At 40.0% G+C, this 20,054-nt stretch overlaps 1 protein-coding gene across 1 annotated transcript in view; it reads left to right on the forward strand.

Annotated features, from left to right (window-relative positions):
• The window catches only part of abcb7 (ATP-binding cassette, sub-family B (MDR/TAP), member 7), a 35,556-nt gene that overhangs the window by 4,964 nt on the left and 10,538 nt on the right, over positions 1 to 20,054 (forward strand). The window contains exons 4-12 of the mRNA XM_084719365.1: positions 1,365 to 1,484; positions 5,731 to 5,863; positions 8,794 to 9,062; positions 11,260 to 11,348; positions 11,556 to 11,643; positions 16,233 to 16,407; positions 17,316 to 17,473; positions 19,551 to 19,714; positions 19,868 to 19,997. Coding sequence (XP_084575491.1) covers positions 1,365 to 1,484; positions 5,731 to 5,863; positions 8,794 to 9,062; positions 11,260 to 11,348; positions 11,556 to 11,643; positions 16,233 to 16,407; positions 17,316 to 17,473; positions 19,551 to 19,714; positions 19,868 to 19,997 — 1,326 coding nt within the window. The remainder of the gene's footprint in view (positions 1 to 1,364; positions 1,485 to 5,730; positions 5,864 to 8,793; positions 9,063 to 11,259; positions 11,349 to 11,555; positions 11,644 to 16,232; positions 16,408 to 17,315; positions 17,474 to 19,550; positions 19,715 to 19,867; positions 19,998 to 20,054) is intronic.

Below are 20,054 nucleotides of genomic sequence, written 5' to 3' on the forward strand. Positions count from 1 at the left end.
TATAATCAGCATCAGATCATCATCATCATCATCATCATCATCATCATCATCAATAGTGACAGTCAGCAACAATGTTCAATTTAAAAAAAACTTTACTGCAGCAGGTACAAATGGTTTTCTGAATCTCTCCGAGGAACACCTGGGCAGAACAAGTTTGTCAATAAAAGAGCTCCTCTGCTCACTAAAAGCATTGAGATGGTTCCCGTTTTGCATATGCAGAATAGTGTTAATCTAATCTTATTACCTTTGCATGATCAGCCAACGCAACAGTTTTGCACCAGACAAACTTTTTTGATCCATTTGTTAAAGTGGCTACAAGGAACTTTCATATTGTGTTGATTTTGGAGGCCCTTCTGGACAAAAGCGGTAGTGTTTCCACAGCCATAACAACAAACCATGATGTCATATAAAATTATCAAAAACTCTTTTTAACTCGCTAGTGTGCCACTCAATAAAATGCAGACAGAGAATCATTTCATCTGATTTCAAGGAGACATTAAGAATAACTACTGCATATAGAAATAGACAGTTTTCTTGAGTCTGGTTTGTGTTAGACATTGGTATTAAATTTAGATGGTTTCATAACCAGTTAAAAACTCCATGTATGCAGTCTTTACCCGTGTCTTATTTGTAGATGTAACAAAAAATGTAATGAATTTTGGCTAACAGACTTTTATTATAATACACATTAACTGTTCTCCTCCACATGTGGTACAGGGACTTCAGTTGTGCATTTAACTGTTAATGTTAATCCTCTCTGTGCAATGTCACATATTGCTTGATTGTATTTGATTAAAGGCAGGTGTTGGGAACAATTTCACTGTAATTTGCTTGGAGGTGCTGCGTGCCACGCAACACTGCTGTATGGCGTTGCCACCATATTGAGTGGATTAGAGGAATTACTGCATATTCTTTGGCTTGCAGAGAGTCCCTGTGGCAGGTGTGTGGTGGAGTGTGGGTAAACAGCCATGTTGGCACCAGTGCGCTCTCAAACTCAGTTGGGATGACAGCCCAGGTGTCTCCTGGGACTTGTAGTGTCAGACAGGATCCCCAGGTCCACCTGGAGACTCTGCTGCCATTGCTTCTCCCAGATTGTCCCAAGGGAATTCCACTGACATTTGATGTTCCATGTGTGTGCCCAGAGAGCCATCTTGAGGTTATTGTGATTGTCACACTGAAGCAAAATGCATGTTAGTCGCCAATATTAGCAAACATAAGGCAAGTTGGAGAGTTAACATTTTAGTATAGTAGTATCATAAATATGTTTTACCCATTGGATCTGTATCTTACAGGACAGACTCATTGATTAAACTATGGGCACCATGATCTAAGAAGAGGCTTTGCTTTTGTCTTGTTCTCCATAGCTGAAGGAGGTGAATTCAACGCAGATCCTCTCTGCAATGCTGTCTTACGTGTGGCCAAAGAATAGACCGGACCTGCGGGCCCGTGTTGCCATCTCTCTGGGCCTGCTCGCTGGAGCCAAGGTAAATTTATAGACAATGTAATGGTCATTAAAGCTTGGTTCTGTCCATTTTTTACTTCTTAGTTATTTTTGTAATAAAAAGCCACTTAATGTTACTGAAGAGGTTCCAGACCGTGTTTCATATTTATTTTGGGTGACACTGGTTCTTACTTCTCCTTTCTGATTTGTTGATTTCTTCCAACCCAAAACAGATTTCTCACAATAGCTGATACTCTCCCTGATTACATTATGTTTCTCTCAGATACGACTTGGGCAAGCTGAAAGACTGCTGATGCTTGACCTCCTTAAAAATGAGACGGTACATCTCAAGGGGTTTATCCTGAGATCATAAATTTCAATTATAATGACAAGCTTGTTCTTTCACAAGTTTGGCTTAAATTCTCTCTGCATCTTATTAAGATACATCAAAATATTTAAATAATGTTTAAATGTTAAAACAGCCAAGGTTGGAGAAAAACAGCAGTTACTGTATCTTGGGTTGTCATGGTACCAGTTTACTACAGGATTATCATGGCCAAAAGAATTCATATCATATCATTTTCTATCATTATAATCATGATAGAAAATTTGGAAAACAAAGTATGCCTTAAGTCAAATTCATCTTTATCTTTGTTTATTGTGAAGAGCAGAATAAAAAAGTTAATTATTTAAGAGCATACAGTATGTGTAACAGGCACTGGATTTTTTACACAATGTTATTATTATGTGTATCATTGCGAGTGTTGCAGGTACAAAAAACATCTTCTTTAGTCTTCTCTCAACATCCATTGCTATAGTCTTAGAGTCCCACATTAACTTTTAATTTGTCCCTGTTTTGCAATAAAGACCACAAGACGTCTTTCACAGGAAATTGGAAATTACAAAAAGTGATTATTAATTTTAAGTTTTATGATCAGATGTTGCCAGGCTGGTAAATAAATGTTACCCACAATCCTAATAAAAAAAATAAAAAAATAATCATACAAGTTGCTGCAGAGACACAGAGCCTCTCTTCCTGCTGGGCCTGACAGTGAAAAGCATCCCACCCTTTTCACAGTGAAATCCAGTGAAAGAAAGAAGTGACAATCCAAGGTTGTTGCTGACGTCAATTAAACCCACAAGATTATTAAGCGACAGAGGTTAATCTTTTAAGTTCACGCTGTCTCTGAAATGAGTGTCAGGAATCAAGAAAGATTTCCACATGCAGAACAAGTTTCCTAAACACTAGCCTATTGTAAGAAGGCTGCAGCATTGTTGTGGTTTAACTGAAAATTGTTTTAAAGCAAAATGTTAAAGTATTAGTTTAGGCAAACATCATGTCTGCTTTTATTACTTATCAGCACCACATCATTGTTGTTGTTTGGCATTGCTGTTGGAAGGCAGCATTGATATAAAAAGCCTGGTATGCTGTGCATTTGTGCTCCAGTAAGATGCTCTGAAGTCCAAGAGAGTTGGCTGCTCGCACAGCATTTTGTTCATGACCTGCAGTATTTATGTTGTTGGAAAATTAACCCTGGAGGGGAAAAGGCCAACCAATATTTCATTGTCTGCAAACTTCCTTTACCTCCACTTAACTTTATCATATTTCTAAGCATGAAATTTAAACCCTCACGTTCCCAAATGACTATAGGAAAAAATAAATCTAAACTATGCTAAGCTATGTCAACAGCCAGTGTATTCAGGTAGGCCTATCGCTTCAGAAGCAACAGAGACGAGTATCAAGGTAATTTATTATCATCATGCAACAAAGGGTTGCATAACAAAATGAGAACTGTGGTTCCTTCATGCTACACACATTCAGTGCAGATATATATATACATATATGTATTTAATGCAGGACACTGTGGTGGGTTGGGTCTTCCTGCGTGGGCACAACAGTGTATTGTTTACCTGTTGTTTGGCCAGCCTGAGTCCCATTAAGTCTGTTTCATTTTCCCGACCTGACATTAGCCAAAAGCAGTGTTAAGTCCAGGCTGGTTGTGTCTACATGTGCAGCCCTTTCTGCAGGTGTTTCCTTTTAGAAAAGAGTAGCCAGTTTTTCAAGCTAAATCGAAACTACCAGGGTTGAACATTTCATTAGCGTGTTGTCATTGTTTGCACATAAGGGTTTCTGAATTGCTATGCTGGCTGATGAGTCTTTCAGGATCAACCATAACCCTGTAATAATGGCTTTACAAACTGCTTACACCACCTTGTTGATCTTGAGAAGGTTGATAATTCTGAAAATTGCCTACAGAGATGTTCTTGTCCAAGTGTAGGACTTTCTACAGTATAGCGGAATTTCATTAAAGGCCAAAACACATCAAACCATCAGTCTAATTTGTTAAAATATTAATATAATCAGACATTAAGGTTGTGAAAAGTGTCAATACTTTAATACCTTTTCAATGCCACATGTTTTCAAGGATACAGTATCCATCAATTATAGCATTGAAAGTACCAAAGCCAAAGAAAAAAAATCATTCAAGACAGTTCAGTCTTGTCCTGCCCGAAGTTTGACTAGCAGCACAGCAAAACCAATGTTTAATGACATTTTCTGAACCAGCACTGCTTGCAGGTTGCTAATTAAACAAAATAGAAGAAATATTCTATTTCAGGTGCCTGGAACTTTATTTTTGTTTTTGCTGTAGTGTTGAAAGAGGTATTGCGTTGTTTTGTTTTGTTTTTTTTTTAGCAGTTAAAAGCTTAAAATTCTCATGACAACTCTGTCAGAGTTCTGGAAAATCAAATAACCCCTCTGCTTTGACCACTCAGAACCTGTGTTCAACTAAAAATAGGCATTTAAGACAACAATTTTTAAATAATTAATTGCAAACATCAATCAGTGCATGATGTGTTTCCTTTTCCTTTGTTGATGGTCTCTAATTTACACCCTGGAAAACAATCAAAAAATCCACAGCTCCTAAATAAGCATGTACTGCTGCCACTCAGCATGGCTGTGTGTGTGCGCGCTAAGGACGGAGGGAACACACACATGCAATCCAATCTTCTCCTGTTTTCCTGCTTGGCTGGAGTTAGCCTTGATTTCTCCAGTTTGTCTGTTTGAACTGAAACCACCAGCAGTGTGGAGGCAATTTTTAAATCAACTGAATAATTATGTGGTTACAGCGAATCACACCTCTGCACTCAGCAATATCAGTGACATTTTCATTTCAAATAAGTGACTATATAGAAGCTCTTGTTTTCGTTCGCCTCAAATGAAGCCCTCTCTGTCTTTGTGTGAGGTGTATGTGTGTCATGCTATAGGCTTAAGCTAATTCTTCATAGCCTGAAGCCTCTTCTCCACTACTTGACGTAAAATTTCTATCATGAGATGACATATCGGCACGTACAGATTGACATGGTGGTGATTTAATCTCCACTTGGCTGTTAGTGGATTGAAAGAGCGTGATCCAATCTTATCATGTATTAGTGGTAAAACTGAGGACACGTTTTGGCCCTGCGATAATGGCTCAGGCTATTTTTGTGTCATGTTCTGTTGTCTTGGTAGCAAAGATATTGTTTTTCCTTGAGGGACCCAGAGGACGTCTATTGTCTGAGTATAATACCCAAGTGTATAAACCAAGAACCCCAGAGATGTTGCTTTTGCAGCAAAAATGGTGCATTATTAGGTGTTTTTTGACATTAGTAAGGTCACAGTGGGTTTATTAGTTTTTTAAACTCTGTTTTATATCGTTGTTACTAATGTTTTATCAGAATTATATCATTCAAAATTTGACAGGAGGAAAGAAACAAAAAAGAAAAGTTAAAAAAGCCCTCTGCTGTGTTAGGGGTTGAGAGGTTCAAATGAAATGGGTTTCAAATGAAAATGCTCTGCGGTGTGCTACTGTGTTCTCTGGCTGTCCTAATGCGCAGCGGACCGCCTAGCCTGAGTCACACAGCTGTCCCTGTGCTTTTAATTAGCCCTAATAACCATTTCAATTCCATTAGCAGGAAGCACCAGCCACCTCACCAGCATCAGCACAGCTAGTCAGGAAGAATACACACACATACACACACAGCATACATACATATATAAATACATACCTGCATACATATATGTATCCTTGAATCTGCCTGAATGGGTAATGTTTGATTTACTGTCTAACAATAGTGGAAATCCATCTTTTTAAGCATGTGGGGAGCACATACATTTATATATAAGCGGCACTACAGAGGAGTAGAATAATGGCACTGGACTATATTGAACATATGTCTGTCTAATAGGCTCTGTTTTTTTTTTTCGCCTCTGCTCTGAATCTCTCCTCCCTCCCTCTCTGCCTTCCCAGCTCACCAATGTGATGGTGCCCTTCATGTTTAAGTATGCAGTGGACGAGCTTAACCAGATGTCGGGACACATGCTGAACCTGAATGACGCGCCAAGCACCGTGGCTACCATGGCAACGGCCGTGCTGATTGGCTGTAAGTCCCAGACTTGTATTGCGCTGGCAGGTGCTGCGCTCATCAGAGGGGACTGTGGGACTGCCTATTATCTACAGGCTGACCTTTCCCAACACATTCATATCAATGCCACTCCGCAACCTCTGCCTCTCCCTGACATTATTTACATTATGTGCTCCGCTCTGCACCCGAGTTCACTTCTATCAATCTACGTAGCCCTCTTGTGAGCGCCGACGACTTTTCATATGATACCTGCGTGCTCCCAAGGCAAACAGAGCTGGATACATTTCTAAAGCGGTGGGGAAGAAATTGCTAATGTCCTTTTGAAAGTGGTTGGATATATTTTTGTGTTATGCAAAGGCCAGGGATGTTTCTTTCACTTCATCCCTTGAGAGCGCCTCCCTTTTTTCTACTCTTTGTCCAAATGGGCTGTGTGAATACAAGAGGGGTCAGGGGTAGCATGTAGCGTGAATGTGAAGTTCCTTCCTGATTAGAGTATTTTTTCGCCAAGCTGCTGATGAAAAGCAAACATACAAAAATAAATATTGTGAACCTGACACCCACCGTAAGTTACTCTGGCCTTGAGTAAGATCAGCTTGGATGCAATGTACACTTAGCCCTGTAGCCACTTACTTTAATGAGCCCACTTAGGTCTTGCACACTAATGCTGCTTGTTGAATAATTGGAGCACATGAACAGGGCTCCAGACAGGACGAATTAAGATGACGAGGAAGAATGAAGGAGATGCTCTTAAAGAAAGGAATTGTATTTTTTTGTTCCCTCTTTGCGACACTCAGGACCCGGTACTCAGAGCCTGCAGAGAGGAGTGTAATTTGGCTGAAAGGGTTGCATGGTGCTCATCCTACCTTGTCAGATGTGGACACATTGTTCATTAGTTGAGCATTCCTATTTAACGCCACATTATAGCCCCATGAAGACCGACAGACAGCTATTATTACCCCGACTTTGGTCTCAGCAGACAAGTCATGTATTCTCACAACTCGGAGAAATCGCCACAGGAAGGCCATGTGTCATTCAAACACAGACAAATATTAATTTGTGACAGTCATGCTAGCCATCTGCTGGTATAACAGTTCATGAGAAGTGTAAGGGATCACATAATTGACTGTTTTGGAATTAGATATTATTGAACTGAAACCATTATAGCACTGCATATCAGGCAGCTTAAAAACTCTCAAAATATGCAGCAGTAAAAATACTGTAAAGGGGATAGTTTGTATTTGATGTGAGGTTGTTTGAGGTACTTATTGATAGTTATCATGTCACTGAAAGCTGTGTTTGTCAAACTTTCTAGACACATACTATTAGGTTCTCCAGTTACCACCACTATGACTGTTGTTAAAATGGAGTAGTGTAGGCCTACCCTATTCAGCTACTGACAGTTCACATACGGGGCAGATTTGGTCCTACTGAGTAAATGATTTTTGATTATTGTTGGCTGTTGTCAGCCATAGCCACACTGCCTTCACAGCCACGGCTGGCTTACTGCCATCACAGTGTGGCTTGTAACTAACTCGTAACTATGACGTATGCTTGTGCTATGAATGTGACAACGCAGCAGGCTGATATTGAAACAAAAATATTACAGGAAAGACCAAACTTATTTTAAATTTAATTCAATTGAGCTTATAGTTTAACTATTTTGATTCAGTTTTGTTCTATTTTGATTATATGTTTTTCACTTAATTTGTTTCTTTTAAAAAAATTTTACTAGTTTTCTCAGTGTGTCACTAAAGGGAGCTTGAGTACCACCACTGGCTCTTGCTAGCTACCATCTCCAAACCAACAAAACTTTATGGACAAAATCAGTCATTGTACATCACAGAACATGAGAGCTGCCTTAATTTATTTATCTTTTTGTGTTATTGTGAATCCCAACTATCTTTTTAAAACACCAGAAGTTACACAATCACACAAACAGAATAACAGATCAAGACAGCAATAGACCAGCAACTCCACGTTGTGCTTGGTAAAATGATGGATTTTGCCTATGGAGAGAGCAATATTTGGCTTGTATAATGGCAGTTTCCTGTTGGGAAACGCTGCCTGACAGTAAAGTAAAGCAGTGGATATATTCTAAGTATAGTGTACACTTAAACAGATATTGAGGTTTTTTTTAATGTGGCCTTTTTTAAGTGGCTGACCCTGTCCACAGCAGTTGATTGCTTAGCTTCTTTGCTGGTATTCCTCTCTGGGGGCATGCTAACTGGCATCTACTGTAAGTAATACACTGGCTATTGATAAGATCTTAAAACTCAGCCTTCAGCCCCGCATTAGACAATCTGAACTCTTTCTTGCAATCATTCTCATCCTACGGATCAGCCAGAGAAAGTCTAGACTCAGGCTTTGATGAAATTAAGCCTGTTCATTGACAACTCATAGTCACATCTTTCTATGACACTCTTATTAAAAACACCTCCCCCTCCCTCTTCTGGTATTCTGCTCACACATGTAGCCCGCTCACCACCACACACACAGACTGAAAGCACTTGTGTATACTCAGATACCCTCCCTTCCCTCAGTCTGCAGGGTGCTGGCCTGTCATAGTAGTGAGGTTTCAGACAGCATCCTGCTTTGTAATTACAGAGGCTTGGGGAGGCTGTTGCTGTAGCACTGCAGTTCTTACAGACCGGAGCTGATGTGAAAAACCTGCCCCCCCCACCTTATATAAACCTTCACTTAAGAGCAGGTGACAAGCCTTCACCCTGTCTAGTCTCAGCTGTCTCAGTACTGTATGACATCCTACAAGACAGGAAAGGAAGGGTCAGATTCTTGTTTTACTGCCTCATGTCACTTTAGAGCAACATAACAGTCCTCAGTGTTTAGGTTGAGGATATATTCTCACTCAATTGCACCCAGCCCCGCTGTCTGAACCTCCCAGCTTTTCACAGCAGGTGTGCTAAACTCTCCGTCTCCTCCGCTTATCCCAGATGGCGTGTCACGGGCTTGTGCAGCCCTCTTCAACGAGCTGAGGAACACTGTGTTCGGCAAGGTGGCCCAGAGCTCCATCCGACGCATCGCCAAGAATGTCTTCCTGCACTTGCACAATCTGGACCTGGGTTTCCATCTCAGCCGCCAGACAGGAGCGCTGTCCAAGGCGATCGACCGCGGCACACGGGGCATCTCGTTTGTCCTCAGCGCGCTCGTCTTCAATCTGGGACCAACAATCTTTGAGATGGGCCTCGTCAGTGCCATTTTGGTGAGTCTCACGGTGACATCCACGCACACAGACACTAATGATGGTAATCATAAGCCTTCACATTATTGTTGGATGCTACCAGAAACACTGCTCACAATTTTCTGGCTTTTATTTCTTGTTGCTGTTACTGTTTCAGTCCTTAATGTTAGCTCAGGACCTTCCATCACCTTGACACTCTTCACAGCAGATTGTCCGGAAATTAATTTCGGGGATATTGTCTCATTTACATTCTAAATGGAATATGAATCCCCATGAACTTTTGGTGGCAACATAGAGCCCATTAGTGTCAGTGATGAATCCCAAAGCTTTGTAGCAGCTTAATGTCCTCCTGTGGAGTATGCCCTGAACAGATGCCCCCCTCCTTGGCCACCAGTGAAAGAACGTCTCGTCTATAGCTTCGCACTATTATTCCACTCTGGACCATAATGTCAGCTTGCCTGTAATGAGGGCAGACTCCATTGCCCAAATAGCTAAAGCATTAGCACGATTAGTTCTTGTAGTTTCCCCTCCATTTGTAACACTCAATTTCATAGTGGAATGGTCAAAAACAGTACGTTCTCAAAATGCCTTGTGACACTGCCAACGCTGGGGTCCGGCGGTCTGATGTGGTCGCTTGACTATTCATCACGCAGCTGTTCAGTCACAACTAGGGTTGAAAATTTTGTGCATTTTCCTTAAGCTGAGAAAAAGACAAAAGATATAGAGAAGTATAAGAAATAGAATAAGTCAACTCCAGATGCATCAAACATTATTCATCATCCAAATCTGCACGTACCTGGATTTGCTGAATGATTAATTCCACTGGATCATAAATTGGAGGGGCGTAGTAGACTTTATATATTAATATATATTAATATATCGATATTATATTGTATCATGATATGAGATTTGTAGGGGTGTAACGATTCACTCATACGTCCGATGCATTGGACTTTAATGTGTTAGATACGAGTGCATCGGTTCAGATGGCCTGCATCGGTAAAAAGCTGAACATGAATCGGAAACAAATCGATGCAGCACTAGCATATCGATGCATCTTATTAGGATGCGCATACGTTTAATTTTGGGATCAGTGAGCTGCCACTGTAACTTTCCTCCGTCTTCTCTCTCCCGCTGTCTCTGCTGGACGCCCGCTGCCACGCTCACAAAAACAAGCGCTCCCTCCCTCTCCTGTGTCTCCTCTTCATTTGCTCAAAACAGGCCGTGCTGAAAACAGCGACAGAAGTGACACTGTACCGCGTCGCACCACCAAACTTTCATAATGCTCAAGTTTAGAACAAATTTGGGTTTTATAAGAAAGATGAGAAACGCTGCTGCAGATCATTTATGCAAAACGTGTCGGACAGCAGAGTACATGACACGACACGAGTCTGACCCACAGAGATGTCATATCACTGTGAGAGAAGGTAACACGGAGCATCACTGTTCCTCCACACTAATCAAAACCACAGCGCTCTTCATATGAAACAGAGCAGCAGGTTATCTTACTGCAAAAATACTAATATTTTAAACAGTTTTAAAGTTTCTCATTTATCACAAAAATTAAAATTCATTTTATCTACTCACTGTCATGCTGATTGAAGGTCTCGTTTAGTTTTTTAGTTGAGAAAACACTGCTGGAGTTTCACAGGAAAATAGCGTTGCAGAATCTTCCAAAAAACGGAAGTGAATGGTGGCCAGTTTTCAAATGTAAAAAACAACAGACTATAAGCATAAAATGCCTCTATGCTGCTTGTCTAGTGTAATCCCCAACATGCCAAGTTGACTAAAAAAATGTTACTTACACCAGGTTTTTAGCCTGAATCTTGACTGTAGATCCTTAGTTTGGAGCCACGTTGACATGCACACTCTTTGAACTGTATGTGTGTCATGTGGCGGTGTGGCTTTAGGAGACTTGGATTATACCAGACCAGCGGTATGGAGGCATTTTATGTTTTTTAATTTTTAATTTTTTTTTTATTTTATTGTTATTATTTGAAAACTGATCATCATTCACTTCCACTGTGTAGAAGATTTTGGGTTCTGCAACACTGCAATGTATTGTGGACTAATAAAATAAACCCGACCTTCAGTCGGCATGGGTTGAATAGATAATGGCAGACTTTTCATTTTTGGGTGAACTATCCCTTTAACAGCAATTAATCATTGACATCATGTGAGAGGTTCTTTGTTTTGACTGTGCTTTTCTCTTCTGCAGTATTACAAGTGTGGTGGGCAGTTTGCAGCAGTGGCCTTGGGTACTTTATCAGCGTACACCCTCTTCACCATTCTCATCACTCAGTGGAGGTAACAATAAGGATGTTTGTGTTAGTCCTGGCTCTGCCTTGTGATTCAAATGGTTGTGTTATTGCTTATGTTTGTTATCACTTGAAAACGATTTAGTAAATATTTCTGTGGCTCTCTGTGCTGCTGACAGTAACAATGTTCACTCTGAGGCTGAAATATGTGCTTAAGAATGTTCCTATGTGACTGTGAATGTGTCTCTGTGCACAGGACTCGCTTCCGGATAGAAATGAACAAAGCAGACAATGACGCCGGCAACGCAGCTATTGACTCCCTCCTTAACTATGAGACTGTTAAGGTGAGATCCAGCCCCCCACAAAACCACACTCCTCATCCGCACCCCTCCTCCCTTCATCAATCCTTCCCTTTTATCGCCTCCTTTCCAGTCTTTTTCTTCTATTCACTTAAGCTTGGCACATTGACATGAACAAATATTTACTCGTCTGTGGTAATGGTGTTTCACTGGCATGATTGCCACTGTCAGAATTTGCCTTTTAATCAAAGAAAAGCTCTTTCTCTCTCCCTCCCCGTCTCTGCTGCTCACCACTTTCACACACAAAAATGCTATGTCATAACAAGTGCAAGTTAAACTCTAAAGTCAAGTTTATCTTTTTGGGGGTGAGGAGAGGAATTTATGGCTGAAAGGACTGAAAGTCACTGCTAGTCTCTACACAGGTTTACTCAAATGTCATCATATTCCCCCTAGCAGATCAGTGTCACACCAGACGCAGGCTGTGAGTGCTGTTGTGCAACTATTTTGTGTCATGCAGTAATTCAATATTTGGCAATATTCCAAATGTTCTTATGCTGTAATATGATTCTTGTCAGTCAATAGACAATAAGGTTGATTATAAATATTATGCTTCCATATTGTTTGTCTATTTAACTGTTAGTTAAACTTTAACTGTTAGCTGGGGTGCCCCATAGCTCAGTTGGTAGAGCGTACGCACTACGTATTGAGGCTGTCAGTCCTCTGCAGCGGCTGCCGGTTCGATTCCTGCCTGCGGCCCATTTGCTGTGTGTCATCCCCTCTCTCTACCCCCTTTCCTGTCATATCTTCAGCTGTCCTATCTCAGTAAAGGCAAAAAACTTTAACTGTTAGCTAGTAAAATGATTGCAAACATACTTCTGCTGAATTTCACAATGAGTGAACTGGACTGATACAGTCACGTTGTAGCTTGCAGAACTGAGGTATTGATCAGAACCAATGAGGGCTGGTCAACAATTCAGTTATCAATTTTTGTCTCTATATAATTATACTGTGATAAAATTCTCATATTATTCTTTCAGTTCTCATGCATAAAGAGATAACATCTAGTTTATTTTTACCTAAATCTGTACAAGTGGTAGTTCTCAAATATTTAAAGGTGCTGTACACAACATTCACTGCCAATAGAGGTCGCAGTAGACCACCAGCATCTCAGACCAAAACATATGTATCCTTCCTTTACTCAATAAAGGAGTAGAAAAAAAAAGAAGGCAAGTGGCGTCTGAACACACTGCTCACAAATCTCAGATTAAAAAGTCAAATTAAGCACTGCTGATCAAATGTGGATCAACATGCTTTTACTACATTGCCTATTTCTCACCAAATATGTTTGTTTAGAAACATATCTTAGTGTACTGTTTAGCTGTAATATGAGATATATATTGTGACCAGGTGGCCTTCATTTTGGGTCCAGTGTCCAATGGAGGTTCCCAAAACCCAGCTCAAACTATTACTGACTGTTCTTATCAAATATGGATCAAGATCCTGTTACTGCATCACCCATTTCTTGCCTAAAATGTTTTCAGAAACATATCTAGTGCTTGGAAATTGACTTGGAAATTTTCTTCTGTCTACCCTTGACTTATACTTTTCAATAACCTTTTCTTGGAGTTGCTTTAAGGGTTCTATTGTCTTTATGGTGTTATTGTAGCCAGGAATACCGATTAACCAGTGTCTGAACCTTGCAGACACCGGTGTCTTTTTACTACAATCACTTCAGACACATTCACTGCACTCAGATGATCTGTGGACCTCTGTTTAATTAGGTCAGTCACTTTAAAGGGGGTGAATATTTATGCAATCACTTATTTTACATAGCATATTTTTTAATTATTTGACATTGCTTTGTAGAAATCTGTTTTCACTTTGAAATTAAAGACTTTTTTTGCAAGTTTTTGTCAAATTATATTGACCATGATTCCATTTATAAAAGCAACAAGAGGGGGAAATATCCAAGGGGGGTAAATACTTTTTATAGGCACTGAAATTTTCTTGGTATTTACTAATATTTCCAGACACCCTCTTTCTCTCATTGTCTGTTGTCTTTTCTTTCAGTCTAAAACTGTTCACACTTTTTTGTAAATGCCATTCCAGTCGCCACAAACAATGAGACGTTTATCACCGGACACTGAGGACAATTTTCCTTGTTCAGTCAATGACCCAAAGTGTCTCAGTTATAGATTTGGACTGAAAGTGTCTGTGACTGGAGGCTTTATTTTGATAGACATGTCTGCATGTCTGTCAGGGTGGTTTATGGGTGAGTGTGCACTCACAGAAACCTGACTGATATGATGTGGTCTGGATGTAAACATTGCTTTATACTTTTATGCTTGTCCTGAATCTTCATCTTTTGCTGCTTTAAGCCTCCTTCTAGGTAACCTTGTTGTACCTAGTACATATATAAACATAATCACCATCCAGTTTCGGGGTGCTTTGTTGCCTGCTCCAGATATATTTTGGTACCCATGTTATTTTCTTTGCTGTATTATTTTGCATCCTGTTTTCCTTAACGTTTTGTTCTGTGTTATTTTGTGTCATCTGTGCCAATGCGGCCGGATTTAGCATCACTCTGAGCTGTGAGTGTGCATATGTAATTAGATCTCCGCCCACTCAGAAATCCGTTCCACTTTCACAAAGGGCTGGATGAGAACCTGAACATGGTGCCTTGCACTGCTTCTGTTTGTCCTCTATGTGCTACTTTCTCTCTTTCTCTCTGATTTCCTGCATTTCCCTATATGCAAATCAGTGGCAAGTCGGTAGCAGCTCAGCACCACTGCCGTTAGCTAGAGAAGCAAATCGCCCACTTAACCAGAGCAGAGGAACAATAGTGCAAGCTAAACAAACAGCAATATTAGGTAATTGGCAGCAGAGTTGAGGAGGGTCGTTGTTGTGATCGTGCCGTAGTTTTGAATTTAAGAGACGTGCTTGTGGCTGATTCATGAGGTGTTTTTCTCTCTAAATGATAGCTGTGCTGTATGTCTTAATCAAAATTAGAGCTGCTTATGTGGTGTAACACTTAAGAGCTATCTGTGCTCTGTTGGTAGGTGTCTATGTAAGCTGTTGCAGATGTAAATACAGAGGCTGACAGTAGTGCCAGTGGTAAATACTCTGCAGTAATTATTTTTGTAAGCTACTGCAAGGAGTTTTAACTGCTAATGAAATACTTAATTCATTACTGGTGCCTCTATATGACCAACATAAGTAATTGAGACCATCCACAAGAAGATTAGCTATTTCTGTATGTTTATTCTTAATGTCTTCCACCAGGTTGGAATCTCCTTGAAATCAGATGAACCTGTTTTTACATTTTTCAAAGGCAAAGTTACACTGAGTGGTCTGTTAGACTTTTATTTAGATGATTTTGTTTTTGACATTATATTTGTGTTCATGAAACTCATTTCAATGTGAAATATGAAAGTTCCTTGTTGTAGCTTTAACTTGTAAGTGATGTTAAGGCTTTCCTTGCACATATAATAATATATATAATAATAATTTTAATAAAAATAATTAAATAGTATTTTTTTCAGGGTTATGATAATATTGAAGTATTAAGGGGACACATTTTTTATATGTATTTAGGTAAATAAATTGTTGCATTATTCAGTAATAAAAAAAATAAATAATAAAAATAATTGCTAGATTTAGCCATAAATTAATAGGTTGATTAATTGATTAATCGAAAAGAAAATCAATAGATTAATCGCAAACCGCAATTGTGGTAATTTTGCGGTTATTATACAATTATATAACCAACAATCCATTGTATTTCACACGCTTAACTTAAAACATGTATGCTCATACTTTTCAGATACATATTTTCTAGTGAACTAATAACTGCTGACTTCACATTGGCAATTCAATCTATTACTCTAATACACTATTAATTTTGACCTAACATCTTATATTTACTCTCATTTTATACTCTCTCTTCCCCTTCCCTGTCATATCTTCAGCTGTAATGTTGAATAAAGGATCAAAAAGCCCCAAAATACATATAAAAACAAAGACTGGCTGGCATGTGGGTGCATTGTTTTCAGAAAGAAGACTCATGATATACAGTCTCTAGAAGTGTATGATTCCACTTTTTTCCCATCGTCTTGTGTAAATCTTGTGTTAATCGCAACACATATAGAATCAGTACCTAAGTATCATGATACTCTTGAATCAGGAGATAAGCATATCATTCCTGTCGTAATATTTTCTAAATTGTTTTTTTGCCATAATCACTATCCTCTGCCAAAGCTTCAGATCCAGGGGCTGCTCAGCAAACCATTCTCTGGATTTTGTTTCATCGCCCTCTACATCCTTTATGATCAGTGGGGAGGAGATGAAGAAACAGACATGAAAAAGTGCTTTAGAGGCCAACTGAGACCCAGACCAGGCCCAGAGCGGTCACTGAGAACAAATGCAGCCTTGAGGCAGGCTGCTCTAAAGTGTCTAATATGCCTAACTCTGCTCTCCATGCTTCCTTAACCTTTAACCTTAACCATATTTTGTGTCTGTCCCTCTTTCTCTCCAAACTCCTACTTTCTTTCCTTTTGTGAATCCCTTTGCCGTCTCTGTGCCCTGTGCTCCCATCTCTCCTCTCCTTCTCTTCATGTTTCTTATCTTGGCTGCAGTACTTCAACAATGAGAAGTATGAAGCTGAAAGGTATGATGGTTTCCTGAAGATCTATGAGTCATCCTCTTTAAAAACCACGTCTACGCTCGCCATGCTCAACTTTGGCCAGAGCGCCATCTTCAGCGTCGGCCTCACTGGCATCATGTTGCTGGCCAGCAAGGGCATCACTGCAGGTGAGTCAGTTAGGAGTTTCCATGTGTGTCTGTAGGGTTGGGTAACACAGTGGTTCCCAATTTTTTTCTGGCATGCGCCACCCATCCTACAATTATCATCAGTCATTAACAATAATTGGGGAAGCAGCTAATAAAAAAGATTTCAGTTAAACTTTAGTTAAATAAAGGTCAGCATGATCACATCAACTGTTTTTTGTTTATTTCACAACATAAATCATGTTCATTTCACCCCATTTTTAAGCATTTGTTGCACATCCCACTCAGTATTTGAAATCTGGGCCCAAAATGAGGCACCAAAAACCTTGTTGCTAGGTGGCCTGGTAGGTATCAGACGTATAGGTACCAGTGCCATATTGGGACCAGGTTTCAGTACCCAACCCCGTGTGAGTGTGCTTGTGTTTCCAATTTTTGTAAAATCATTCTCTCAGGTTCTATAAGCCATGAAATAATTTGATGGCATCCAGGTGAAACGGTGCAAAATACCTATCACCTGACCTGAATTTGCCTCTTCATGCCCGTGATCTGTGTCCACAGCACAATGGGGGGAAAAAAAAGAACACTTAAAAAAAATATGTCAAAACAAAATCAAATGGACAGATGAAAATGACAAGTAAAACCCTGACTGAACTGGATAATAGAAACTAAATGAGAACAAAGCACAGCAAGCATGAAAAAGTGGCATGAATAGGAAATAAAATAGCCTTGATGCAGAAAATGAAATCACAGTGGGTGGAGATAGATTCAGACTGTAACATGCTTTGTGTGCTTTCACAACTTGAAAGAAGAAATGGTTGGAGTGTTATTTATTTATTTATTTATTTTTAGATCGTGTATCCAAAGATACACATATGATACACCGGAGCTAGATTACGTGCGTCTCTGTAAGTTGCTGTGTTGCTGTCGTGTAGGTACGATGACAGTGGGAGACCTGGTGATGGTGAACGGCCTGCTCTTCCAGCTCTCCCTCCCTCTCAACTTCCTGGGGACAGTGTACAGAGAGACCAGACAGGCTCTAATAGACATGAACACTCTTTTCACCCTGCTCAGTGTTGACACCAAGATCAAGGTAACGTTTCAGCCTGACATGCACTTCTTCACATTGTAGCAGTAAACGGCAAACTTATTTTGTGTTTTCTCTTTTACACTTGTTCCTCCTCTAACAAGGGAAAGCAGTAGATGAACTTTCAGCAATAGAAAACACAGAGTTGAATATGAAATCTTAAAGCAAAAGTAAATTTATTAAAGCCCTTTACCAAGACATGTGCTAATAGATTGTAATGTAGGGCTGAGTTATTTTTGGCCATGTGACATAGCTGACCTCTTCACATGTGCTGTAAAAAATGATAGGTTGTAGTCAAACGTAGTAATTACGTGCTTGACATGACTCATGTGCTTCCTCATTGATTGCCACTCATAGAGCATGACATTACTCACTGCGTTAGTGTTATCTGTATCTGTATATTAAGACAGTTGCAGCAGAAATGTGATTGGCTCAGTGATTTATTCAGAGCGTTCATAAACCAGTGGTGGTCAGTTGCCATTTTAATTGTTGTACCCTCAATTTTGATCAATTTTGTTTGTTTTGTTTTGTTTTCTCGAGAGTTATAATGTGATTAAAAATGATCAACTCCACTGTAGTGATTTGTGAGAGGGTTTTTTTTTGTTGTGCTATCTGTGCAGATCATCTGCTCAATCGATGACAGTGAAAACAAATGTGTCATTATGTCCTTTAAACAGTGAGTGATTGAGTATTGTTGAGTTGAGGAAGGAATGAGAAACCTGTTTAAATGTTAAGGCTTCCTGTGGTTAATTTTTGCTTCATTTTCATTGATATTGTGAACAAAATGGCCTTTCAATTAGGGCTACAACTAATTATTTTCAGTATTGATTATTCTACCAATTGTTTTCTTGTTTAATCAAGAAAATGCTAAATAAAATGTAGGAAAGTAGTGAAAAAATAAGTTGATTTTGATTTAATTGATATTTGCAGCCCTCATCTGTAGATAGAAGGGGCTCATTCTAAGGTAATGGAATCACAATAATTCTTATTTTCAGGTGATTATAGACAAATGAAAACATTCTTATGAATATTATATTCCTTTACTGCCATATTCTGCCTTTAGATCCTCATAAATATTGCACAGCGGACCTTTAGAAACACACAGAAATAGAAAGTCGTATCCAAAACTAGATCCCGTTCTTTAATGTAACCATTGAAAATCACTGGCACACTTCAGATTTAGACATGCGAGACCTCTGTTTCTTCAGTGTCATAGCTATCAGTTGTGTTTGTGAGACATTTCATTGCATTTATCTTTTTTTTTTTTAACGCCACAGCCCATCTTGCGTCAGAGGAACACATTTAAGTGCAAATGTGCGCCTGCTGCCTAACAATATGAATGCCATCCCCGTCTCCAGCCTGTAATTACAGTAGGAGAAATGAATCTGTCCAGTTATTTTTCACTCATCAGTAATACTCCTCTCCATTGTGATTCCCCGTGGAATGGCACTGCCCAGCAGGCCATTACTGTCTGAATGCTTTTTTTTTTGTGCAACACATTGGCCTATTATGTAGATGTAAAATAATTTAAAACTCCCCCTCACTTGAAACTGCTCCACAAAATAAAAAAAAATTAATGATTTTGGCTTTTTCCATGTTGGAGGGTGTGTGAAATTATCATCTGTTTATACTAATGGACTGTGAGTTATTTGTATTAATTGGCTGAGGTGGATTGAGGGTGATAATGTTGCTATTAGGTAGTATAGAAACGGAGCAGATCAGGCTTTTACTCTCAGGGTAAGGACAGTGCTTTATTCACTGCTGACCTTGGCTGCATCTCGGCGCCATGGCTCAGCTCAGTACGTCCTGAAAGTTTTCACGCCTATTGATCCTTCAGTCACCATGAAGGGCAGCGTGTGAAGACTCAGACGCCCTTTTGAAACAACCTCTCGATTTTTGCTGTGAATGTCTCTGCTTTATGCAGTCTGTGTTGGCTCTGTGCTCCAGCATTATCCCCCTTTACAAGGTGTTGGAGTAACATTGCATCATGTTAGGCCTCGTCTGCCACTGGCTGTTCTGTATCTGTCTCCTCTCTCTCTCTCCCTGCTTTCGTCTTTCTCAACCCTCTGATGGTTTTCTCTAGGAGAGGGATCTTGCCCCACCATTAACCATCACACCACAGGAGGCCACCATCCGTTTTGAGGACGTCTATTTTGAGTACCTGGAGGGCCAGAAAGTCTTAAACGGAGTGTCCTTTGAGGTGCCTGCTGGGAAGAAGGTGGCTATAGTTGGCGGCAGCGGGTCAGGGTACGTACACTGACTGTGAAACCTTTAGCCAGGTGTGTGTCTGCTCATTTGTATGTGCAGCAGAGTCTTATCATCAGATATCATCAGTAGACTGTGGGGGGTTCAGCTCACAGACAGAATGATGCTGACGATTGGTTCCACGTCTGGTTGCAGGAAGAGCACCATTGTGCGGCTGTTGTTCCGCTTCTATGAGCCTCAGCAGGGGAACATCTACATAGCAGGGCAGAACATCCGAGACGTCAGCCTTGACAGCCTGAGGAAAGCTTTGGGGGTCGTACCACAGGTCTGAAGCACACCAACATTTTAAATAAACCAAATCACACAATGAAAAAATAATGTT

The sequence above is a fragment of the Lutjanus erythropterus genome, chromosome 5 (genome assembly GCF_056507025.1).
Source record: "Lutjanus erythropterus isolate fLutEry1 chromosome 5, fLutEry1.hap2, whole genome shotgun sequence".
Lineage (NCBI taxonomy): Eukaryota > Metazoa > Chordata > Actinopteri > Lutjaniformes > Lutjanidae > Lutjanus > Lutjanus erythropterus.